The sequence below is a fragment of the Anoplopoma fimbria genome, chromosome 6 (assembly GCF_027596085.1).
Source record: "Anoplopoma fimbria isolate UVic2021 breed Golden Eagle Sablefish chromosome 6, Afim_UVic_2022, whole genome shotgun sequence".
Taxonomy (NCBI): domain Eukaryota; kingdom Metazoa; phylum Chordata; class Actinopteri; order Perciformes; family Anoplopomatidae; genus Anoplopoma; species Anoplopoma fimbria.
Window position 1 is genome coordinate 8,320,984 of NC_072454.1, and position 27,814 is coordinate 8,348,797.

Here is a 27,814-nt window from a genome sequence, read left to right on the forward strand (position 1 = left end):
AGACAAAGTTGGACAGACAGTTGCAAAACACACACACATTAAAACACGCACAAACTCAAAGGATGCACAGAAGCATCTGTGGTCTTCTGGGCAAAGCTGTTCATTTTCTGGAGATAAACACCTCAGCTCCTCAGAAAGGAACTGAGCAGCTGGAGAATTTATGCCAACGCTACTTGAAAGGTCTCCTTTCCACTCTGTCTCTCTTAGCCTCTCTTTTTCCCTCACACACACACACACATACCAAAAAAAAAAAAAAATCTCTCTGTACAGTACAAACCTCCTCACACCAACCCTCTGCCCTTGATGATTTAGTACTTTTACAATAAATACATTCTAGATATGGATACTTGAACAGAAATTGTAGTTAAACTGAAAGGGTATTAAGTTTAACATCCTCTGCCAAAGTGTAATTTCAGAAATACCTCGCCAAATATTTGAATAAAGAATATGACTTTTGAAAAACTTGAGTGTTTCAACTGGCAGTTTTTAACTTTTTTTTCATCCAAACTGCTGCTGTGTGATAAATACAATAAGTCAACGGCAATAAGGGCAGTATGCATTTAATAAACAATTGGTCCCCCAAAAAATCTGAGCTCTAATTGTACATAAAAGTCTTATTTTTGGCTAAATAATACAAATAGCATCTAAACTTGAATACAGCCTGATATATAAGATTGGAGCTCTCTTTAGACAGATTTAGGTAACACCATTTCCATAAAGGAAAACATCCTCGTTGTTTACTGACCAAGAACCGGGAGTTTGAAGTCACTGACCTCTCATCAGGTGAGTCCACATGGAAGGTCCTCTCTATGACTGTGGTCCACTGGAGGCAGCGTATGATGAAGGTGTTTGGCTTCGGCCTCTCCGTCTTCATCAGCTGACATTCTGAAGCAGGCAGCCAAAGGGACAGTTTGTTCTTTTCAGTATGATTACAACATTTCTGCTCCGAAGAGTTCAAAGAGCGAGAAAGAAAACAGGGCTAGAAGGAGCTAAAAGTTTCTAACTGTACCTAGAATTAGCGTGAGATCTGGTGAAGGTGCTTTTAGTGACATATAGTTTGGTCCTGCCCTAAAGAGCTGATATCAATCACAACTGTGGTCATGTTTCGGTTTACCCAGACTTATGAGTAGTTGATGTCTTTTCTGTTTCAATGATTGATTTTTTTTATATTTAATTCATCATATTCTTCACTCCATCCTGTAGGAATTTATTCGCAATACAATGTGCTATATCAATAAAATCGCATTGTCTTAAACAACAATTAACAGAGCAAAATCTGGAAACTGCCCTTTTTTAATAGAATGCTTTTTGACATGCTTTATGTGAAAAGCTCAGGTGTAAAAGTACACTTGAATAGAACAAAGACATTTTTTATATTATTAGTAGGACCTGTTCTTTTCCTACAATAACAATTTTTGATTTCTATATATTTTTCTGCTGTGAAAGGCCTGTAGTGATAGAACGCAGGACTACTTCCTGAACTTAAACAGCCCAGAGACATTCATGTTGCTATTTACTGAGAAAAGATGCAGCTTTGGTTTAAATTTGTTAGTTTGAAAAATATTCAATAACTTCAATAACCACCAATGATTCAAATAAAGGTGCTTTTCCTGTGCCAGGGGATATAATGTGTTGCAGCACATCCGCATCTGGCAAATATCCGAAGAGACACATATCTGTGGAAATGGGCAATACAGTAGGCCATTATTACACAAATGCATTATACAGTACACAAACACAGAAACGTAGGCACACAAAGCCAGATGGGGCTGTGAGCTCGCTGTGGGAAGGAATGCATCTTCATTGTCCCTCAGCAGTCTCTCTGGTTATTGGGGACAAGAGCTGATGTAAAAGAGCATAATGATCCATCTTCTGTACTCTCATCTCCCCCTTCTTCTGCTTTGTTCCACACACACCCATGTCCCTCTCCCCTCTCTTCTCCTCTTGTCTTCTGTCATTCCCTTCTCACCCTCTCTCCTCCACTCCTTTCCTCTCCACTTTCCCCCTTCTCTGTACTCGGCTATCCCTTCTTCCAATTACTTTCTTTTTAAGTGTGGCACAGCACAGCACGTCATGGCTCAGCCTAAATATAGACAGGAAGGTTAATGACAACACCATTTAGGTCGTACACACGGCAGACTTTCAATGTAAACTCACACACACACAGACACACACACACACACACACACACACACACACAAGTTACTACCTGACTCGTGAGCGTGGCCTGCTGCGCTGCCAGAAAACAAGGTCATGCTATGGTTGATGCCAAAAAACACTAACTCACACGCATGGACAAACACACCCAAACACACACACAAAACTGATTTTGAAGTTTGAATGTGAGATGAAATTGGGTTGTTTGCCACAGCAGGCCATTGTGAAAATTCGTAGCAGTTTAGTGTGTGTGTGTGTGTGTGTGTGTGTGTGTGTGTGTGTGTGTGTGTGTGTGTGTGTGTGTGTGTGTGTGTGTGTGTGTGTGAGAGACAGGCTTGTATGTATGAGTCCCTCTGCAGGAAACAGGCCTGTACCATCTCTGTTCCATCTGACCACTTCTGTTGTTCACACACACACACACACACACACACACACACACACACACACACACACAAATAAACAAACACACACATACACGTACACACACACACACGTATACACACACACACACACACACACACACACACACACACACACACACACACACACACACACACACACACACACACACACACACACACACACACACGCCACCTGGCCTCCCAGCTTTGGGCAACAGATGTGGCAGTGCCAGTGCTGTGCCAAGCAGCCGGGGCCGGATGTATGGCCTGGCTTGTCCTTCTCACAAACTCTTTTCCTCTCCCCCCTTTTTCCTCGTTCTCCAATCCTGCCTACGTCTCCTCCTCCCTGTCTGTTCAGTGCTGATGGTCCTCCTCTCCTCCCTCATCCTCCCTTCCTCTCCCCCATATTCCATCCAAAAAAGCCCCACTCTCCAATCCCTCCATCCCTCTCTCTGTCTCCCATCCTTTGCTCTTCCCCATCATTCTCTTTCCATTTCTGTCCTCTCTCTTCATCCTCTCCTCCCCATGTCTCCAATTTTTACCCCCCTACCCCCTCCGAATGACTCCCATCGCTCATTCCCCATACTTGTCCTCCCTTCCGGACTCCTATCCTTCGTTCTCCTCCTCCGTCCTTTGATGTACCATTCTTTATCGTTTTCTCTGAAGGTATCAGCTTGTATTCTACCATTCGTCATCATTTTCTTTTCTGTTTTCGCCCTCATCCTTCACATACAGTATTCTCCTGTACCCTCATCTGCCTCCCCTTTCCTCCCTCCATCACCAATCCTCACTGCAATGTTATCTCTGCATTATTACAATGGTAACTATGAATATTTGTAAGTAAATAAAGTGTCATGTCAGGTGAAACACCAGCTTGGCAGCTATCAGATTATGTTCATGCATGTTAAGGCGTAAATAACTACACAATGTGCATCCATTTATTTACTAAGAGATATATGCTGTATGATATAGTGTATGTTTTATCCCACACGGCATTTGTTAAAGAAAGTTGTCTGATTCTGGAGGGAATACAAACAAAACCTGATATTCTTCAAACATAAACAAATATGATTAAGGATTGAGTTCTTAACAGCCAATCGCTAATAGCAAGCCTTGACCAGCCTTATTGTCTTTAATGCCAAATTGAAAATGTGTTTTGTCCTAAAAATTACATATTTTTTTTAAGTTTAAAACATCTTGTGAGTACTGTATGTTAGTAACAGGTCAGTTCTTGAATTGTTAGAGTGAACACCTTTTTTATTCCATGTGAAGCTGGAAAGCAGACACAAAGTTTAACTGCCAATCTGCATGTATTGTTTGAACAATGAGAGTTGATGGTGGCGATAATGAGAATGAGCGACATTAAAATTAATCTTGTTAACTCATTAGCTGGTTAATTACATATGTCAAAGACACTGAGGAGCTTGTTAACCAGGTGCAGACAGATGATATACTGATAAATGGTTAATTAAAGCCCTCAGTGAATTATGTAAAGCATATCAGCGCTGTGAAGACTGATGGCGGGCGAGATGTTTTGTCACACCATAAGTGAAAGTGACGCAATAACTGTTGTACCATTTCACCGTGGTTCTGTGTGATGAAACCACAAGACCATTTCAGCAACATCTCATGGCAGTTCACGAGACAGAGGTGATTTGCTTTGGCATTTAGGAATGTAAAAATATAACCAATTAGAGAATATAGTCTATTATGTCCTTTAACAGACATTGGTTCATGTCTAAGTTTCCTAGAGCAAGACACTGATTCCCCAACACCTATAGAGGTTCTGCTCTAAACTGAAATGTTCCCTGCAGGGGTTCATTAAAGCGTTTCACAGTATAATCAGCCTTCTTAATTATGAGCAGAAAAATGTGCAGTGAACATGGGTGCAGCATATATGGAAAAGATGCAGGTACTTGGATACATTGCTACTAGCCTCTGACTCTTTGTATACCTGCTTACAGTTTACTGAATTTTACTGTATTTCTACAACAAATGCGATAAACAAAAAGGAAGATCCAAATTAGTGCTTTGGGAATCTAAAAGCTGGGAATCTGTAAACATGGGATGGGTGAACAGTGTTTTTCCCACTCAGTGTTGCTGTTCTGTGTGTATACAATGTCAATACACAGGTACAATACAGTTAGAGCACAGTGCCCACAGGCTATTTTGATACAAGTGTGGTAGGTAACGTACTTGCTACAGAGAAGTTATTTAGGGGGTAGGGCAGGTCTGCATCCTGAGGTTTCTCTTTGTAGCCGATGAAGGAGCCGTCTGTCTTCAACAGAAAGTAACGCGGCCGCCAGTTCTTTATGTATTCACCTAAAGAAAAAGATGGATAAAAAGAGAGATAGGAAGAGTTTAGCCAAATATGTTCAATCAGACACACATAAATTCAGATTATAAGGGCAACAGCGATGATGCTGCTGAAGGCAATGCACCCAGGGGTAAAGATGATTATGGCGATCATGATGGTGTATTGAAAGTATTAATAGCAATAATGATGATGATTTTAAATACAGATTTTATTCCCTTGACGGATAAGAGCCTGTCAGCCCAACTCTCATCTGTCCAAAGGATATCACACACACACACACGCACACACACACACACACACACACACACACACACACACACACACACACACACGGTATCTCTATGTCTCTCACAGTGCTTGCCAGATTCAGATCGGATTATCATGTAAAAAATGACAAAAACATGTTTACCAGCACAACAAGCAAACTATCCATGCCAGGAACATCATCTGGCTGATACATGGGCAGGTGTCGAGGTGATGACCCCTCTACCAAACAGACACACACATACACACGTATAAACTCACAAAAACAACACTCACACACGCTCTCACACACAGACACACAAACCACTGGTCGCCAGCAAAGGGGGAAGAAGGATGAGATAAGAGGAGATGAGACACGATGACATGAGATGAGATAAGATTACACTTAGAGAATGACCCTTCTTACTTACACTGCAGCAACAAATAACAACATCTGTTGAGCAGCTGGTGGCAGAGTATTACCCAACTGGCTGGCACAGACTGGCACTAAGGTGGCACCACAGCTTTATGGGATGACCCACTGCAGGATTACACGAGTGTCAAACATTTCCACACCACAGAGGCGGATAACACACGTGGATTAAAGTGCACACGTGTGGGGATTCACACATAGCTGGATGAGTGTACAATGAGTACATGTACAGGGATGAAACTGCGCACACATGCAGAGGACACGGCTGAAGTAGTACTGAGACACACAGCTCTGATGAAGGAAAACCGACAATCTCAACACTTTGCAAAGCCGGGAGCTGTGTAAACATTTCACTTTCTCATTTCATCAACAACAGAAATAAAAACCACAGAAGGACACAAATGTTCCCTACCTCTCGACTCCTTTTAATTAACCAGCGATTTCTAGACATGCACAGCTCTGATCACCTTCTTTAGGCTAATTCACTGGGAGAGGAGAATAGGCAGTGTGTGTGTGTGTGTGTGTGTGTGTGTGTGTGTGTGTGTGTGTGTGTGTGTGTGTGTGTGTGTGTGTGTGTGTGTGTGTGTGTGTGTGTGTACATGTGTGTGTGTGTTCTATTTGTGACATCCATTTAAAGCGGAAATGACAGCAGGCCGTGCTCGTTAACACGTCGCAGAAAACCACCTGCTCCGTCAAAGGGACCATGCGACTGCGGGCCTGCCGGTACCTCTGGGTGCTGCTAGTGGTGGAGGTGTATGTATGTGTGTGTGTGTGTGTGTGTGTGTGTGTGTGTGTGTGTGTGTGTGTGTGTGTGTGTGTGTGTTTGTGTGTGTGTGTGTGTGTGTGTGTGTGTGTGGAGGGGGAATAGCGGCAGAGAAGAATAAGAAAATGCTGTTGGGTGCCGTTGCGTCATCAGGATTACCAATCACACCTCTCGCTCTGCTCTCCTCTCTCAGTCTCTATTCCCTCTCCTATTTCCTTCTCCTGTTCTTTCAGAAACAAAGTATCTTCTTTGGATCGCTTGCTACTGATAGAGAGAGTGCTGTGAGAGGAGCTGAATGGGAACATGGATAGAGGGAGGCAAAATTTAAAAAGGCATCAAAGAAAGAAAAATAAAAATTTTTTTTAAAAGAATGGGATGGAATGTAAGGAGGTTGGTAGTGAGTAGAAAGAGAATATCTCCTAAATTCAGAGCAAACCAATAGCCAATATAAAACTAGGGATCAGGGTTGCATTTTGATATGCATTATGGGTATTTGCGTCCCTGGAGAGAGAATGAATGAGCTTAAATTCTACCAGGAAAATCATTAGTATTTTGTAAATTAATGCAAGTGAGCTTAAAATAACTGTAATGTATTTTAAGCCTTCAAAGACGCAGTTTCTTTACAAATTTAAACTACAGGGGTTGGACATAATATTAAAAGCCATACAATACAGGCAATACAACAGCCATACGAGCTGAGTAATAAAGTGGTTAATTGTGTATCAGATTAATCATTCAACTAATGATGGAAAAATGATCACCTGTAAAAGAGAAACTCTGGTAACCTTCACAGTGGACAGGAAAAAGAGATGTGTGCTTACTTACAAAATAGATGAGGATAAAGTGAAAGTTAAACTGATAAAACTATTATAAACTGGCAGAGACAACCGGCCTGCTGGTCCAAGTCCAGTCATTTCTCTGACTCAGTTTCCTGATGAAGTGTCCAACCAATGGAAGCTGGTGGCTGGCCACTTCATCGCTCAGCTGTCCAGTACAACTGAAAACATTTAAGCAATCCTTCTGGCCGAGCCTAGACAGTGCGTATGTGTGTGTGTGTGTGTGTGTGTGTGTGTGTGTGTGTGTGTGTGTGTGTGTGTGTGTGTGTGTGTGTGTGTGTGTGTGTGAGTGAGTGAGTGAGTGTGTGTTTGTGTGAGTGTGTACATGTCCACTGGGGGGGGCAGCCAGGGGTGGCACAGACGGAGAGAGGAGATGGACAGTTGTCCACACATGCCGTTCCAAACAAACACAGGCACACGCATGCACACACAAAACTAACACAATTCTGTTTCGACTGTTCCAATCCCTCCAAATGATCCAATGGTGTTCTGTCAAGCTATCCCGTCTTGGCCCTGCCTGTAATGAGTCCAGCGAGCTCTCCCACTCTGGACAGCTTGTCTGGGGAGCCACATGTCTCTAGTTTGGACTGCTGGAGAAAACAGAACAGCCGGTCTCCTTCCCACACCATCTCTCTCGGACTCCTTATTTCAGTTTCATTTAGTTTTCTACGCAAACTTTACTTTTCCCTTAAGGCCAATTAGTAAATAATACACTCTGCAGTGCTTAAGACAACAGAACTCTCCTGTTTCTTTTTAGAACGTCAGAATATTAGTTATAGAGGACAACGTGGGTGATCTAACAGATCTAAGGAACAGAGGAGAATGTCTTGTACACAAAGTACTGTCTTCCACCTAACTTGTTGTTTTAATTGGATGCATACTTTTATTAACTCTTACTGTTTTGTTTTTTAGCCATATGAAAAGTATTATATGACATTGACAAAGATTCAACAAACAAACATTCAAAACAATATATCAATTAGATACAAACAATGTACTTTGCCTTAGTCAAGTGTTTGAATGAAGAAGGGACAAAAACAGAATGAGTAGAGTTGGCTAAGTTTCTCCAAGTCTCTGCCCCTAAACCATTTGTTTTCTGCTTTTTTGGATTAAAAACTGAACTAGACTTTTTAAAAGTTATTTTGGAATTTCTAGGAGAAATGAATCTTGCTGGCACCTCTTCCAGTTGCAGCTTGTGGATTTAGCAGTAAGAGGCAGAGATGAATCAGCTGTGACTATGCCGCTTCCAAGCTTTCTGATTGGACAATTACAACAACGCACAGAATAACTGTCACTCAATTAGCGCCATGATTAACTATTCATTTCAGGACAGAGGGGGGAAAGGGAGCGAATGAGAGAGAAAATGCAGAGAGCGAAATAGGAAACAGGTACAAATGGTTAGGCTGAACGTCAGCCAGCAAAACAGAAATGAGACAAACTCTGCAGCCTCTCTGTCTCGCACTAACTCCTTCAGGACACCAGCACACCTCTGCTCTCCTGCTCCGCCGGATGCCACACTTCAGCAGAGAACGAAACAGACCAAAAAACACGAAAAAAAACCTTGATGACAATTAAATAAATAACTATGTGAGCTCACCAGCCATTTGTTAATCAACTCAAACAGGGATTTAATTTAATGCTTTGGCCAAGGCTGGAGCTGATATGCAGATGGCGCAGAGACGGGGCTGTGTGACTGGCGCTCTGGGAGCTGGAGTGGGGGTGGGGGCGAGGGGTGGTGTGTAGAGGTAGGGGGGAGGCGGATGGAGGGGGAAGGTTCTGCCACGTTCCAGCACATACACAGCAGCTCACCAACAGGGAGAGGAATGTGTCGTCTGGCCACATAACAACACACACACACACACACACACACACACACACATTCTGTGTTCAGAGCAGTAAAACAGAGTTTTTGGATGTAATGGGACAGGAAATAAGTTTACTAACGGAGTGAGTGAGTGAGTAGACAGCTGGTTGGTCGCTCGACTGATAAGCTGACTGCTCAAAGGAGAAGATAAGCTAGCTCACCTAGAGGTTGACTTCTTTCAAACTTGAAGGGTCAGGTTGTTTGTGTGCTGATAACAGACAAAACTACATTATGTTCGGTGTTGAAACAATTCAATAAACTGATCAGATAATTGAAAGATGATAAAACAACAACAACTTCGATGCTAGATTAACCATTTAAGTTATCCAGAAGACTAAAAAGCCAAAACTTGGTTGGCTGGTGGTCAAATCTTAAATGCAACACTTGACGGTTTTTTTTAATATCCTTGTAAATTGAATATTTTTCGATTTGGGAATGTTAGTCAGATAAAAGCTCTGAAGAAGTCACCTTGAGCGCTGGGAACCTGTAATAGGCATTCTTTACTCTTCTTGACATTTTATAGACCAGTATGTTGACATATTAATCGAAGATTTAAAAAAATCCATCATGTTTCAACAGTATCTTAACTTGTCATATGTACTGTACAATTCAATTGAAGTTTGTCGGCTATGAAAAGTATCAAAGAGTAATCCAAAGCAAATCACAACTGCACAGCGTAGCAGGATGGAGGTTTCACCGTCGAACAAACAGCAGTTTGAAGTCATACTGATGGGTGGTTTTGCCCTGAAATGATTGGCCGGCCGCCTAAGCTGATCTCCTTATAGACAAAAGGTCAAAACACTTCCAGGCACAACAGCGTGGGGAGGGGTTTCATGTGTGTGTGTGTGTATGTGAGCATTAATGGCTGATACGAGAGTAAATGCAGTTAATACACAGGGAGGAGGAGGAAGAGAGGTTAGCTAAACATCAGGCAATTATATAATGGGTAAAGGAAGTGGGGGAAAGGGGGAGGAAATGGTGAGGAGCTGAGAGGACACTCACTGGGGGTTATGAACGCAGGGAACTGTGCAGTAAGACACCTGATGAAAACATCTGCATCTCCAGTTGCAGAGCTGCACATGACACTTGCAATCTCTCGTACTGCTCTGATAGAAATGAATGAATAAAGACTAATAATGCACAGTCTCTACGGTCTATTTTGTGCGTGACCTCGACCCATGTAGTTCTAACTTCAGTCTGCTCAGACATCTTAAGGCGAATCCAGGCTCTTTAAAGCCAATCCAATTACAGTGCATTAGTCTCATAAGCACATCAGTGCTGGACTGGTGTTGGAGTGTCTGAGGGTTTCCATGAGTGCTTTAAACACAGCCATCACTGACGAAACAAAAGCGGTGCTGTGTGCTACCTGTAAAAGCTCAGAAGAAATGTTTGCCTCTTGCGTAATGGCCATACAAGACAAGTATGAGGGGTCAAATATATTTCAGTATGAAGCTGGGGCTGCAGCTGGGTTCAAAGGTTCAGTGTTAGAGTTATTGTGCAAGCCTGTGGCTCTGTCTGTTGAATGAGACTACATGGAGGCAACCGCAGCCTAAAGATGAAGACGATGCTAAAGTAAAGGATGAGGGAAACGAGGAGGGCTGAGCAAGAGACAGCAAGAGTCTGAACGAGAGAGAGAGAGAGAGAATGAGAGAGTAAGAGAGGAGGCCCTCAGTGTACGCGGTTAATGCTATGACAGTGACAGAGAGTCGGAGACAGGGCAGGGCAGCCACAGGGCGGCCAGATTGAGTGGAAACCCATGGGAGTGTGGCCATCCCTTGGGGGCCACTAGGAGATTTCACACAGCCAGCTGCACACAGCCAGCGCCTCCTGGTAGGCTGTGCTGGATGCACATTCACACACACACACACACACACACACACACACACACACACACACACACACACACACACACACACACACACACACACACACACACACACACACACACACACACACACTCAAACACAGGCTGCCCTGGTGCCCCTCTGCTCCCCCAGCTGGTAAAGGAGGAGGCACACGCACATACAAACACTGATACACACACTGGCAGCATATTGCAGGTTCACAGTTTTGCAATTACTTGACAGAGTGTCTGTGAAAAAAAATGACTTAACTATAGAATTACTAAATTAGAACTAAACCTCTCTTTTTTTTTTAAATTTCCCTTCTTATCTTCCTTTTATCCCACTCCTCTCCTGTAGTACCACTACTGTCCAGTAGATGGTGGTGGCTCCCTGGAGCATGGTGGCCACCGCTGTGATGCTGACACAGAGCTGGAGAGGGAATGACGGACACACAGCAGCCAAGACCCCTCTCATCCTAATCCACTGGAGTGTGTGTGTGTGTGTGTGTGTGTGTGTGTGTGTGTGTGTGTGTGTGTGTGTGTGTGTGTGTGTGTGTGTGTGTGTGTGTGTGTGTGTGTGTGTGTGTGTGTGTGTGTGTGTGTGTGTGTGTGTGTGTGTGTGTGTGTGTGTGTGTGTGTGTGTGTACAGTGTTTGCATATATATACAGTACCAGTTAACAGTTTGGACACACCTTCTCATTCAATGGTTTTTCTTTATTTTTATTTTTTTCTACATTGTAGATTAATATTGAAGACATCCAAACTATGAAGGAACACATATGGAATTATGTGGCAAACAAACAAATGCTCAACAAACCAGAATATGTTTTATATTTTAGATTCTTCAAAGTAGTTGAATGAGAAGGTGTGTCCAAACTTTTGACTGGTACTGTATATATATATATATATATATAAAATGTGGTATGTATGAGGAGTTTGTGTACGTGTGTGTTTTACGTTCTAATGTATGTGGTGGTGGGGGATGGGGGGGGGGGGGCAGAGTCCGTTGCTTCCTAAAGCACCCTAGGATTAGTGCAGTGTTAGCATATTAGCATCTTAGCTGGAGGGCTGCTGCTGAACACCACCTGTGCCAGACATAAACTTCTCTACCCCCACACACATATGCAGAGCAACACATACACAAAGTGGGTGGGTGAAGGTCACTAAGCCACAGCAACTCCAAGCTTATGTCTTAATTCATTACTGTGACTACTTTAGCTCTCTTTACATTCTGTACATTAATACATGAATAAATAATTATTTCGTTATCGTCATTTAAACATTCTTTACTTCACCTCATTTACAACTTGTTCAATTCAGGGTCGAAGTCCAGCAAGTTGCCGATTTCTGTGACATTGCTAAGGGAGAGATGACGGATTACATGAGGAAGGCTTTGACTGCACAATATGTCATTACAACAACACCGGTACACAGCTATTGTTGAAGAATTAATAAAACCACCAGGAAATACTAATCTTGGATCAGCTTTTACTATTATGCCTGAGAGACAAAGTTGGCCATTGCCCAGATAGGATTAGGATTATACCAGTTAATTTGGGAATTTCAATATGATCTTGTACTATTACACTGTATGGCTGCTCTACTGACTTTAAAATTGTTTTCCAGAAATACAGTATTTGTTGTTTAATAATGATACATGGAAGACTTGATTTGAAATTAAGAGTCATTGTGAAGTCATTGTGTGACAGCTATACATCTCTACAGATGCATTGTCACCTTTCACAACTATCAGATTAATGTAGATTGAGGTTCAAGACCAAACATATTTTCTTTGTACCCAAGGAGGCTGTTGAAATTGTGCAATGTCAAAGTGAAGGTTTCCTCCCTAATGGTGTAATTAAACCGATTTTGTGTTGGCCCCTCTGCCCTGCTTGCTGGTCTCCTGCTCTTACTCTTCTGTTTGCAGAGGCCCGTCCTGTGAAGCAGGACCATTAGTGGCATGAGACACAGCTGGGCCCAGTATGACCTCCTGTACAGTCGGTCCTAATTCATAGTCTGTTCGTCACAGTCTTAAAGAACAGAGCTGTGACGGCTTGAACCGCAAGACGATGAAGCTAAAAACATGTGAAATGTAACATGTGAAACAAATGCTAAGAAAGTGAGAAAAGAATAAGTTTAAATCTCTTACTAGCAAAAGTACTTATTTACCTCATATGCTACAGTTCAATAGTTAAGCACATAGTGTAGCCATACAGTAGGAGGCATATATAACGTTATTAATACTAACCAGTCGGGGCAAACTAAGGTTTATGTCGAGATCATCAAACCCTTAAAGAATATTAAACACAGCATGGAAGGTTTATTCCCGCTGCATCCACACACATCCATCCTCCCACGCACACATAAAAAAGACACACACAACTACCAAAGCATAACATGCCATTATAAACACAAAGACAGATTTTTTTAGGATGTGTTCTGGTGTGTCGAGACGGTAAAAATACAATCCGAGCTAACCGTTACAAAAAACCCTTGCCATTCAAACACCCAATAACATCAGGGATGCCACGCTGCTTGTGTTCAAAATTCAGTGGATCCAATGTGATTAGGAGAGGCACACACAGGCAATGAGCAGGCTAATCAAATTGCACTGATTGCTGGTATATTGCGTCTCTCTGTTCTCTCCTTTGGATGGCATTGTGTGTTGGCATCATTGATTCCCTCATTTAGTTTACATCCTTGAAGTTCACATTAAATAGACTTTTTGTCCACGTCCTTTTTCTAAATACAACTCTTAATTGAAATAACATTAGAATCCACAACACATCAGTAGAACATGTATTTTTTTCTTTTACCTTTTAAGCAGAACAATTTATGTAATTTAGTTTGAATATAAACTATTCAAATTATTTGAAATTTTCAGTTTGTGAGAATGTTTACATACTGACATGACCAGCATAATAATAACCTGACTAGTAATTAACCTCTTTTTTCAGTAATCCTTATATTCATATTGCGCATTCATAAGTGAGTGTCTTTAAGGCTCCCCATTTAAATCTGACATTCATATTCAAATTCTTATACTGTTCTTTTTCCTCATTGGCCGTAAAACCAACCAATCAGAGGAATAGAGTGAGACAGCTGGACCAATCATTCAATAAGAAAAGATGTCGATCAGAAAGAGATGGAGAGGGTCAGGAGACAGACACAGCTGTCTAACTGTTGCCTACATCAGACAGGCAACAAGGAGTGTGTGTGTGTGTGTGTGTGTGTGTGTGTGTGTGTGTGTGTGTGTGTGTGTGTGTGTGTGTGTGTGTGTGTGTGTGTGTGTGTGTGTGTGTGTGTGTGTGTGTGCATAGGGGACCTTAACCAGCCCAACCCTGACCAGTTGAGCAGTGGTGAACAGGTGCAAAGCTTTGTGCGTATATGTGTGTGTATGTGTGTGTATGTGTGCATCACTATTATTCCAGAGTGGTTGGCTCTGTATTATTAATTCAGAAATGCTGGGCTGGGCCTGTGGGCGGCAGCTGGCGTTACGTGTGTGTGTGTGTGTGTGTGTGTGTGTGTGTGTGTGTGTGTGTGTGTGTGTGTGTGTGTGTGTGTGTGTGTGTATGGACAACATAAGACCCCTTTGGTCTTTTGTGAAGCCCCCCCTCCCTTCCTAGAGCAGCAGAGAGGCATTGTGCTGTACGTCTCCCTGTCTGTCTGTAAACTTATTCACATGCGCACACTCACACACACACACACACACACACACACACACACACACACACACACACACACACACAGACACACACACACAGTATACTCAATCAACACAAATACACACACACACATACACACACACTGGAGCACAATAGCTCAGCGCAGCAGGCTAGAGTAAACAATCAAGTACTACACCCCCAACTACTGTCAAGTGCATCCCCCTGCCCCCTTCCCGACCCCATATACCCCCACACACACACACACACACACACACACACACACACACACACACACACACACACACACACACACACACACACATGCACGCACACAGCAGCCCAGCCGTGCCCCATTCTAAAGGTTTCATTCATGTGTTGCACTGAAGGGCCGACAGTAAGTGCACTCCACCTCACTAACTGCTGCTCTCTGCTATCCCCTCTGTCCTCGCTACCTGTCTGTCTCTGTCCGTCTCTCTGTCTGTCTGTCCACCTGTCCAAGTGCCCATCTGTCTATCAGGCTGCATTCATACTGGGCAACTCTGGGTTATTTACTACATAACATTTTGTTTGTGTGGACAGGTGAGAGTAAAACCACTATATGTTCTTACTTTTAGGCGTTTCAACAGAGTGAACAACGTGGTTATATCTGGATGGATCACAGTTCTAGAAAAGAATGTGATAGGCTGCAGTTAATCATGCTCGTAAAGCACAACATTACAAAACGGAGCAGTACACCAATCAACAATCAGTCACGCTCAATCATGTACAACAGAAATGCTACTTGTAAGCCCATGTGACTTTTGTTTACAAGATGCCGTTTGCTTGTGATTAGGCAGCTCAACTTAATGAACTACTGTAGAGGTTGGACAAACAAAATCAAAGTGTGATTACAATTAGTGACTGACCCGTCTGTCTGTCTGTCACACAATGAGGTGACAGACAGCTCTATATGTCAGTCCATCTGAGACAAACACTTCTCTCTCTCCTTTTCTAAAGAGCTGGTGTTTGTCATGTTGTAACGTCTGTTTGTCTAAGAGGCTGCTTTTGACAACGTGTCCACCTCAGCTGGCCGGCATCAGGCACTTGAGGCTCTCAGACAATTAAAAGCAGACAAAGATGACAACATGTGTTCACAATGTTGTAATGTGTAAAAGAAAGAAAAAACACATTTATAGAAAAAAATGTATAAATCCTTATATTCTTAAATTGAATAATAGTGTTCTTGTATTCTGTATCATTATTTAAATCTGCTTGCATTTTCGAGAAAAACAAATCACAACCAAAGCTCATAAAGAATTTTATATCACTAAGATCTCCATTGGGAGCTGAACAATCTCAAAGAATTGTGTGGTTTTTGGTGTTTCTCAGTAATGATTTTATCAAGGGCATTTTCTGGGCATTTTAACAAAAGATGTACTTGAAACAACTTTTGGCACTGCACCAAAAACATGGTACTTTCTTTGTGATAAGTAGTTATACATACATATTGATAAAATGTACTGAAGAATATATGTGAAACCCAAAGTAATTTCTGCTTTTTTCAACCTGCCTGCCTATAGCCCTGAAAGATATTTAATGAGCAGGCCGTTTCCCAGGTCTATTCAACCTCAAGATATTGTGTAGAAACACTCAAACCACGGAGCAATATCTGAATATGGCAGATGTTCGCCTCTTTTCTTCTCTGTTCTCCCCCTCCAACTCCTCTCATACAGCAGTCTGCCATTGAACCTCATGTTCCAGCCGCTATGCTGTGAGACATCTGCAGCTCGCTGACTGTTTCCTTCTTTATTTCTCATCTCATCTTTCCTCTGTATACACCGTTACACACACACACACACACACACACACACACACACACACACACACACACACACACACACACACACACACACACACACACAAACAAAGATAGAACTCTTTTCTTGATGACAGATGGCAAGTCAACAATTGTATAGCATCAGCCTCTCAAAACACAGACACACACACACACCACATGCACACAAAAAACACAGAAACAAACACCACCTTCTTGTCCTCAAGTCCCTTTGTGCCCAATCCCCTGTCAGATGTCTTGATTTGATTCTTACAGCTGAGTGTATGCATTAGTAAGTGTGTGTGTGTGTGTGTGTGTGTGTGTGTGTGTGTGTGTGTGTGTGTGTGTGTGTGTGTGTGTGTGTGTGTGTGTTTGTGTCCCTCTTTACCTTGGTATATTAAGCACTAGTTTAATGAGAGCTTGGTGAGGTGCGGGCCCCAGCCAGTGGACCATATGGGGGAGATTTAGCCCCCTCAGAACATCGAGCCAAGTCTGGCTGACATGATTACCACTGCTGTCCGCTGCTCTACACTAGTATCAGATTGGGAACTGGGAATTTTGTCATGGACGGCTAATTAATGACTGGAGATTGGCAACCAGAGACGGCGGAGGCTGAGGGAGGATGAAAAAATTCTGTCAATGTTTGGTCTCTTCTTCTTCTCTATTTTTAATCAGGCTAACTAAATGAGACTCTGTGAAAGATGCATACAACTCAAGAGACTTGCATGCAAGCACACATGCACACAAAGAGAACAAAAAGCTTGTAACGTGATTACAGTGTCACATTTCCTGGTTAGTTTAAACAGACACATATTTGTCTGTTTAAACTTTTCCTAGAATAATCCTAATAATGATCACATTTTAACACACGTGTGTTCCTTGAATGTTCTGTACACACTGTTGTAACTGTACAATTTTTGTTAAAGGCATGGATTAATTCATGACTCACATTTTCAGTGTGTCTGTGGCACAGCAGGCTGAAGCTAGTGGCTTAGTTAATCCTGTCAGCGACAGATTACAGGTGGGAAGTTATAAATAGACTGACTGTCCCTTTATCCTGGCCACTGTGACATCAGCATGCAGCTCAACTTATAAGTCAGGCAAAACGGGAGCAAACTCAAACCAAACCCACCAAAGGCGTCCATATATTTACCCAGGTAATCAAAATGACCAGATGTTTCAACAGGCTGTCTTAGAAAATAAAAACCTTCACTGTATCTTTACTTCACATCTGGCTGACAGAGCAGGGCCATATGTAGTGCGTAGCTTTGCTGTTCTTAACTAGACTCATCAACTCTTGACACTGCTGCCTAAAACGTATAATACGTGTATAATATTTCACTCAAGGTATGGTGTACAAAATAAATACTGTTAATTAAAATATATTTATCATTAAAATGAGGAAAACCACAGCAGCGTTGGTATAGTAAGTATTTGTTTCACAAACCGACTAACAGTGCTGATGGGTTTCCCAAATCTCTACTCACCTTTGCTCAACAGTTAAGCAAAGTAAGAATGGGCAACGATAAACTTGAGTAAGTGGCTCTGCTTTACATTAGTGATCCCTGCACCTTATCTGACAACAATCAGACCAGGTAATTGATTCAGAAACACTAAATAAAAATGGCAAGTGCCTGCTGTAGCCTCAAACAGCTGCTGCCTTCATGGTCTGCCCATAAGCTTCTGCAAGAGAGGTTGCTCTCTGGAACAGATGCTCCGTTTAAGAAATAAAGCAACACAGAGCTTTGTGCCACAGTAGCTGAGTGAATCCGAGAAAATACATCAAGGATGTAACTGATGTTTCAGACCAACAATGGTTGTCCAGTTTCCCTTGGCAACCAGATGTAGACCACTGTCCACAAATGTGGCCGGCGTTATTGCCCTTGTTTGAATCCACTTTTCCTGTGTAAAATAAAAAAAGGAAAAGAAAGATAAAAAAACAACACTTTACCCGCTCTCACTCTCGTTGTTAACTCATCTGCTCAGGTAAATAAAAGTTCAACAAATTTAATATAGTGTGTAATTAAAAATCATACAATTAGCATCAGAGAAAACCCCACAGAGTAACAGCAGTGCAGAATATACCTGAGCAGAACTGAACAACTTGTTTTTAGGGAAATCACATTTTCTGCACTAACATACTTGTATATAGCAATTCATTATCACTTCAATTATAAGCTATAACCAGAATGGCGATCATTCTGTCAACTTTGGTAAGCAAAAGGTTGATAACTGACGCTCAATTTTTAGCCTAAAAGGCATTTAAAAATACCATCAAACTGTGTGGTTACATTATCTTAATAAGGAGTGAGTGTATATTTGATTATCTATTGTTCCCCGATATTTGAGAAACAGCAGTTTGGAAGTGAGCAATACAGGTCCTCAATAGAATTTCCTAGAGAAACACTGTATTCTTTTGTAAGACGTAAAACACTGTTTTAGTACAGTATAATAACAACAATTTAATATCTCTATTGGACAAGTTAGGGATCAATATCTTATAGACTTGGGGGACCAAATAAATAAATTAAGTGGCAATATGAGACCAAATGGTCACACTCTGGGGTCCTTCTGCTGCCAGCAAACACTTACACTATCTGTTAGCCACCAGGCACTAATCTGTCGGCCTAAATCAGCCAAACCAAACCCCATTTTACCTGCCTCCTCTAATCAGCCCAAAGCCTACTCCAACCAGCCCACAACACCTCAAGATGTTACACTACACACACAGTGCCCCTTTGGTCTAATCTCGTTCTTAGTACACTTCAACATAGAATCTGGTTTCAGAGCTGCTGCAGCCAATGGATTGCCATTTATAACGACATAGAAAACACATAATAGTCACCTGTTGAATAGTGATGGATAGAAACCAGTAAGATAAGATAAGATAAGATAAGATAAGATAAGATAAGATAAGATAAGATAAGATAAGATAAGATAAGATAAGATAATCCTTTATTAGTCCCGCAGCGGGGAAATTTGCAGGCTTACAGCAGCATAGGGTAAAGTGCACACAAGAGACATAGCAAAAGAAGACAAGATAAAAATAAAAATGAAATAAAAAAAAACAAGTATTATAAATAAGCAACAAAAACAGTAGAAAATCAACAATAACTGAAATATTATATTTACAGACAGAAAAAACTAAATGAGGAAATCAAGGACGCAAGAAACTCTTTATCCACAGAGGCTCTGGCCTTAAACAACCTCCTTTTAACATTTTGACTATAAGGTTTAATAAACTCAGTTGGTGATCTATTATATTAGTATTTTACTAAAACACAGGATGACGCATACATTTGTTAGACTACAAACTGCAACAACATAATTCTCTGCTTTTTGATTAATTATTACCAGCAGATGATAAACAGTATATATGGTCCAGACCCTGCTTGTGGTAAAAAATTAGTATCATTAATCAAACAAACAGGTGTGATTTAATGAGTTTAATGAAGGAACATATTTTGAATTCTGGAATCTGACATTGCTTTTAACAGCACGTTAATAATTGATATAATTAAATAACGGTAGCAATAATGTCAATTTAGTAAAGTGTATGTGTGAATGCATGTGCATGTGTCCACCCACACCGTGATCAAATGTTTCAGCTCAGCACTTTGATGTTCCTGAGCTACAAACTAATCCCATTACCCTCCCTTCACCCCTTCTCTCTTCCTCTATCCAAGTTTCCCCTCTGCAGTGATCAGCACTCCATTCATTGATCCATTCATTCATTTACCCAAGACTGCCTCACTCTACATTAGTTCATTCACTCACTCGTCCATTAATCCATCTCTCTGTTTGTATGGCCTTTTCAGGGATCGCTCGCTACTGTATCACTTACCACTGATTTTATTTGGAGTTTGCAGAGTTATACAACTTCACACTATTTATCTGCAAGTTTAAGGAACACTCAAGGAAAGTTAAATGCAACAACATTCAAAACAGCAAGCTGCTTCGGCATTTGCAATGGAGAACTGAGCATATGCCACGTAATGTAGTGTCAAAGTTATGCCAGCATAGTTATAATGCAGTATGGTGGAAAATATGTACATTTACATCTTTTCACATCTTTTCTCTGAGTAGTTGTCAAAGCAGCAGGGAAAAGGAATAGATAATACAAAGTAAGAGGTCGTTCATTGCTGTTTAGTTTTGTACTGTGCTTTTTCTATTCATCACATCCTCCAGTGCATGGACCAGATTTTTGGATTGGGACAGGTAAGATAAGAGCAATAGGTTAGACAGGTGCTGGTGCAGCTATTAAATGAAAGGTTTATTATCTCAATTTGTACCCTTTAATTTTGCGAATCAAAAATATCATATTTAGATTATATACAAAAGGTGACCCACTCTCTGATGCCTGTCTGTGTTTGTTACCCATCTGTCTTTCATTCTGTATCTGTACCTGCAAGTTGCAGGTCTCTTCTATATGGGCAAGCTCTGTCTGCCTCTGTTCTGGCTCTATCTGTCACGAACTATCCGTCTCACTGCCTGTCTCTCCTCTGCTGTTTGTCTGTAGGCTCTGCAGACCAGTCTGTCTGTTTGCACTGTGCTGTCTGTCTGTCTGTCTGTCTGTCTGTCTGTCTGTCTGTCTGTCTGTCTGTCTGTCTGACGGTCTGACTGTCTGGCTGACTGCCATTCTCTGCAGTGTAGAGTGAGTCATTCTTAGGACAATGGAGACAGTTTGTAAAGCCACACTGGAGCGTACACTTCCTCCGGATGTGCAAGAGGATGCCATTCATAACAAAGCCTGTACTGTCTGCCTGTCTGCTATTGCCCGGTATGTACATGTGAGTTTCAGAAACGGAGGGTATGGAAAGAGAGAAGTACAGGGAGATGGTAGGTAGATATATAGATAGACTGAGAGGGAAAATAGAGTGTGATTTGCAATAAAAAGGGGTGAGTTGTGTTGACAGGCTCTAGAGCAGAGGCAGGACAGAGGAGGAGGAGAGGAGAGAGGAGAGAGGAAGGGCGACACAGTAGACAGTGGCGGAGGCAGCAGCAGCAGCAGCGGCTAGTGATTGATATCAGGGATCTGGCACTGCCACCTGATCCAGCCAGCCAGCCAGCCTCCAGCAACATTGAACTCACTGAACTCACTGAGCCAAGATGGCTGTCTCACTGCACTGCACCCAATGAACCCCAACGTACACAGAATAGTCCATACTGTACGTTGTAGAGAATGAGAGTGCAGAGAAAAGAGAGTAAAAGAGGACAGGTGTGTTCCTTCGCATTTCAGCTAATTGTCTATCATACGATCATACCATGATGCATTAAGTGACCGGTTGGGACACACAAATAGATTTTTTATAAAAGGAGACTTTGAATATATAACAGAGTCACATCCTACCTGTCTCCTTAGTGATTCAGTTCTACATATTATGGATGGGATTTGCAAACAAACAATGTTAGGATATAAGGTGCAACAGCAGAACAGTTCTAAAGACACAGAGCCACAGCGGGACAAGCAGAACATTACAATGGGTGGGACGCAGCATTGTAATTTATTACTGCATCATGTCCGATACAAAAACCATGTCAAAATGAACGAGACCACAGCCCTATGAGCCCCCTGAATTTTTTACATTTGCTCACAGAAATCAATAATAATAACTTCCACTGAATCCTCCATCCAGAAGAAGAATAAGAAAAGGATGATGAGTCCAATATTATTAGATGACTGAGTTTGACACAATATGCTAGGTTATATGTAGCTCGGACTCATGTTAAACTGCAAACTTTAAATAAAAATTGTGGAATCATGGAACTTTAAATTTCTCTGCAGTTCAAGAAAAAAAACTTGCAATTACTATCTCACTAAATGTTACTGCAAAGTATATCGTCAATCCATCATCAAAGCCTTGTGACTAACCCACGTAGGGTTGGTAATATTCTTTTCTTAAATTTTTTAAAATTCTAAATTATTAAAAGGAGTTTTACATCCTCTTAAATCCATCCTATATATATATGTGATGGCTTAAACTCTCCTTGGAGACAAAGAATCATTGATCTTGGATTATTTCAAAACCAAGTCAGCAAAGAGACTTTCTCCACTTTGACACAGCTGTATCTCATCTAATTAGTAGCTATGTAGAGAAACACATCTGGAGGACAGTAATGTCAAAAAATTTGAATTTCTTCTCCCCTGTCTCTCTTCCTCAGTGTTTCTCCTTCTATTGTATCTCCTGGCCATCTGTTGTGCTGACTGCTGTGTGGGTTGATGCCGGTGGAGGTAACAGTATCCTCGACTACAGTGGCTGACTGTGACCTCTGTGGCCTCACATGCACTGACAGAAGGTAAACACCTGGCCTGGGCGGAAATGAAGTGGAGCTCACTTCAGATTCAGCCCTGTAACTTTTGAGCGCAGCGTCTGATTTTGGTCCCTCAAAAACAACATTTTACATAAGACAATGTCCGTCCAAGGCTAAAACTGGATGTAGCTAACAAATATATCTGTAAGATTTTGAACCAGATGTCATTCAAAATGTCTTTTTAAAAACAGAACATTATGTTCAAACATTGGATATTTTCTTCCAAATCTGTTGCCTTTATTCCGGTTACAGATTCTGGTAAATCTATCCACAGTTCATTATTTCCAAAGATAAAGAAATGATGCAGCCGCATGCACCCCGCACTGTGATTTAATGAAAGGAGGAAAGAAACCATCGCCATGGTAGTGGGCATGTGAGAACTGAAAGGCTCGGTCATCTGAGGACACGGTGTACTGTATTTTACAAAGATGTTCCTGAGGTGTCTCCGTGTTCCAAGATGAGGATTGGCTTGTGATGATGAACAATCTTTGAATTCATATTTTACTGCTTTGTTTTATCACATCTTTACGCTTATTTGTTTGTATCATCTGTGATGATTTTGTATTTTATCTCAAAACACTTGAAACACTCTCTATTTTAAATTGAACTGATTGATTGTGAGGAAAACCCTTTTTTCCTTCTTTCTTTCCATTCTCGGTAATGTTTCCCAGTGACAGCATTACATACTCCTGAAGCCTTTGTGGCGGACATGCTTACTGAAATCAATGCACATGCATACCGCTGAAGTGATCAGCATCCTCTGACATGTAAGTTGATCAGTGAACCCACAGTGCGTTACATTGGTAGGGCTGTGCAATTAATCGAACGTCAATTACAATTTTTTGCTTGCAACCATTATGAAAACAAGATAATGGACATATCCTACATTCTATTCGGCATTATGCTCTCCTTTTCTCTTGTGTTAGAAATCCAGCGCACTTTATAATGTAGGCTACAAAATGTTCTTTCTAAATGCATGATGTCTCCAAAGTCAATAGTGACTAGGATTTTTCGCCATAATCAAGCACATCCTCATTTTTGACCAATTATTCAAATGGTTAGTAGCTTGTCTAACAAAAGCCACACACTGCGGACAGTTCCTTCATAAAACATGCAGGGAAGAGAGCATCATCTTGAGGGTGCATGAGAAGGAAGTCATCACCAGTACTTTGTGCTATGATGAAGCGGGAAACAATCTCCTTTAATCAATCATTTCACTTTATTACCAGATCCATTAATCAGACAACAAAAGACAGAGTCGTAAAAAAGTTAAAAGCCTATAACATAGACATTAACAAACATTCAAAACCACCCATCATCACTATCAATTACCCACTCTGGTCAAATTACGGTAAAATAAACTTCCACACTGAGTCGCCACAACCTGGCAGCAATTTATAGAACTCAACAACTAGTATTAATATATTTATACATTTACAAATTTGTTTTTTTAATCGCTTCCTGACATGTGGGTACATCTCTGCTCAAAAACAATCACTAAACAATCTATTTGCAGACATAGTGTCATTAAAGCATCATGGTGGAGAAACTTAAGTCGCATACAGCTCTTTTACACGTAGAGCATGCATGAGCTGTATCTTGTACAGAGGCTAACACTAAGACCTGAACAGGCAAACCATCAAGTAGAGCACGTGGAATTTATGCCCTGAGAATGAAGTTTACAACAATGTTGATATAAATCTCTGTATTGCTTAGAGTTGTCTATAAAATGATGATTAACATATTTGACCTGACTGCTTACTTTGCGGTAAAATCTATGTGTAAGTAAAACTGGGAACACACAATCACCTTTACAACTAAAAATCCTTATATTACTTTTACCATATTGGAAGCATATCCTTAAATCTGTTAATATATCCACTTAATCGAAGATAAAATGATCAATTATGAGATTAACAAACACGCAACCTGTTTTAACAAGCAAAAAGAATGGAGATTATATATTACTCTGATTTACCCCTTTAAACAATTAAGATACATAACTACTCATCTAACTTGCATGGTTAAATAGGCAAACAATACATAAGAACTCAGCAGTTTTTCATTACTGATTGAATTACAAGCTTCTGAGAAGCACGTGAACATCTCTCTTTCATACAGAGTTCTGTTCTGTTTCCTTTCTATCTATATCACCAGTCTTTGTTTCTGATCTTCCACTGGTGAAGCTTGGCGGAAGTTCAGACTCTTTTTACGCTCTCATTCATTCACAAATCTCTGTGTCTCTCGCTCTCCAGCTTCTTCTCCATCAGCTGGCTACAGGCATTCACTCCTAGTCAAACCAAACCAGATTTTGCCACAACCAGTAAGCCTATCGTATCCACTCTGCTGCCAGTTGTTGCTTAAATGAAAACGGATGGCGTCCTCCACCCGATTCACCTCCAGTTTTCATCATATCCAGTGCTCAAGGCTACTTCCACTGAGTTCATTACAAGTCCCCACTACACATCCAATCATCAAGATCTTCAGCTACTCTCTTTATCTCTTCACCAACACCACCACCACCAGTGTCTAGACTACACTGGGGGGACTATTTCTGATCTTATGACACGACTACCCCCCCTAAGTATGACAACGTAACGCTGGGGTCAAATTGCCTATGACTCTCCACAAGTTTCACTTTATTGTGCACCATGTAATACATTTATTTGTTCACTCTAAATTAAGTCTCTCCTAATTGATGTGCAGTGTTTTAGTGTCACCGTCTGCCTCTTGCTCATTCAAAACAAAACCATTTGTATTATTTGGAGTAAAGAGTAAAGAAAGTACAGAGACTTCCAGACAGTCAAAACACAACTACCGGTAAATGCATCCCTCTCTTGCCATTTCATTTCAGTAAAAAAAAAAGTTGTCTAATGACTAAGACTGCAGTCTTTGCTGTATCACGACCTGGACAGTGAGTCAGCACACCCCGACCCCGCTCCCCTCCGCACACACTAACACAGACAAAGATTTAGCATATGATGCAGACAGACATTCATATTCCTGACACAAAACAGCACACACCCCCCTTTCCTTTCCTACAACCTCTATCTCTACTTCTCTCTCACACTGACGAACACTGGTAGCGCTGCGTCGTGACTGGGGGCGATGTGTTCCTCTTAATATGCATAGACGACTGTCTGAGGACCACACTGGCATGCTGGCACAAATTCAGTTGACAAAGATGCTCCCCTCTACTTCAGCAGCAACAGAGTGTGTACTGTATTTGTGTACGTGTGTGACATAGTGAGAGAGAGAGAGAGAGAGAGAGAGAGAGAGAGAGAGAGAGAGAGAGAGAGAGAGAGAGAGAGAGAGAGAGAGAGAGAGAGAGAGAGAGAGCATCCATGTAGTGAGGAGCACCAACATGTTGTCTTGTTGTGCCATAGTGATAGCCTACATTACCCAGAAGCCTGCAGTCTGTTATGTATCCATGTCACTTCCTGTTCAACAGTTTGTGTTACACATTCCTAGACGCCATCACATAGTCAGGGGGATGATGCTCATTGGCCTAAATGTCTGGGAAACCCCCCCATGTTCTATCCCTGAGGCTCTTCTACTGAAACACACATACACATTCACATACATTTGTGCCTGGAGGCATCAGCACCAGCAGACATACAACACCATCAAAGTATGGTTTTGAGGGCAATGTTCAGTGTGTTAAAAGGAAAACACACAGTCCTACGGTGCCTTTAAATCAACACAGAGCTACTGTTTATCACTTTCTGACTGTCTGGTTGAGTTTGACCCCGCCACAAATGACTTTTCACCTGTTGCTGCAACCGCTCACTGAACATAGGTCATGGATGTCTGAGAACAGGGAAGTTCCATCCTTGCTACATGCTCTTCAACTATTGTTTTGGTTTTTTTTTTTTTTACAATTTCTCATTAACTTGGTGGTAAACAGGATGTGTCATAAGTGCCCCCTCAACCAGATGTCATATGACTTAAAACATAACAATGTTCAATAATACCTCAGAGAGCTAGAACCAACTGGTTTCACACACTAGTAGACACGCTGGCCTGACAGAACACTTTGCTTCAGCAGTGTATTACGGGCCTGGTAGATGTTATTAACAACACACACACACGTACACACACACTCACACACAAAATACATGCACACACTCTTTTTTCAGGCACAACCTGCTTGAAGCACATAGAGGCTTAGCAAATAAAGAGCCAGCCAAGCTTATAATAAAGAGACACATCCCTGTGAGGGGAAAAAAAACACACACACACACACACACACACACACACACACACACACACACACACACACACACACACACACACACACACACACACACACACATATACACACACACACGTATATACTCGTATAGCAGATAATCAGACGTCCATGTCATCACACACACTCAATCGCAAACACTCCCATCCTCCCACCGGCACATGTGGACAGGCACTGCCGGGCCCTCAGTCTAGACAAGAGGCAGAGTAGAAGAGGAGAGAACAGAGGTAGAGGTAGAGAGGAGGGGAGTAGAGGAGGAGAGAGGTAATGGATGTACTTACCCCGTTTCTGGAGCCATCCCTCTCTAACGATGGTGACATCGCTCATGGTTCCTTCACGCCGAGTCTGATGCCGCTACACGCCTGCTCCACAGAGAGAGAGAGAGGGAGGAGGGGGGAGGAGAGGAGGAGAGGAGAGAAAAGAGAGGGAGAGGAGGAGAGGAGGAGGAGGAGGAGGAGGGGGGGGAGGGCCGGCTCTCCCAGCCTCCGCGTCACTCTCCCTCCCTTCCTTTCCCGTTCAACCTCTCGTTCGCGCAGTCTCCCTCTCAGACACACACACACACAAACGCGCGACGTGTGTGTATGTGTCGTTTCGTTTCCTGTTGTGGCTTATCTCCCTGTCTCCCTCCCTTCTTCTTCTTCTTCTTCTCCCCCTCCTCCTCCACCTCCTCCTCCTCCTCGCTCGTTCCCTCTCCAGACCTTCCTCCTCAGCAGCAGTGACTCAGCCTGGAAGGAAGTGAAAGGAGACAAAAAAAAGAAAGAAAAAAAGAAAGAAGGCATGGATTTATTTATCTCCTCCTCTGCTACTCCCTCTCTCACCCTTCCAAAGCCCTTTCACACAATCTGACAAGACAAACAACTAGTTATTGTGTGGACAAATGCTCCCTCCGCTCTCCCCCCTCGCCCAATCATACAC

At 41.8% G+C, this 27,814-nt stretch overlaps 1 protein-coding gene across 1 annotated transcript in view; it reads right to left on the bottom strand.

The window, feature by feature from the left end:
* The window catches only part of akt3a (v-akt murine thymoma viral oncogene homolog 3a), a 43,570-nt gene extending 16,292 nt beyond the window's left edge, over positions 1-27,278 (bottom strand). The window contains exons 1-3 of the mRNA XM_054599735.1: positions 27,181-27,278; positions 4,755-4,880; positions 774-885 (exon numbers count right to left, since the gene is read on the bottom strand). Of these exons, the coding sequence (XP_054455710.1) occupies positions 774-885; positions 4,755-4,880; positions 27,181-27,226 (284 nt within the window). The 5' untranslated portion in view covers positions 27,227-27,278. The remainder of the gene's footprint in view (positions 1-773; positions 886-4,754; positions 4,881-27,180) is intronic.
* Positions 27,279-27,814: the final 536 nt, after the last annotated feature.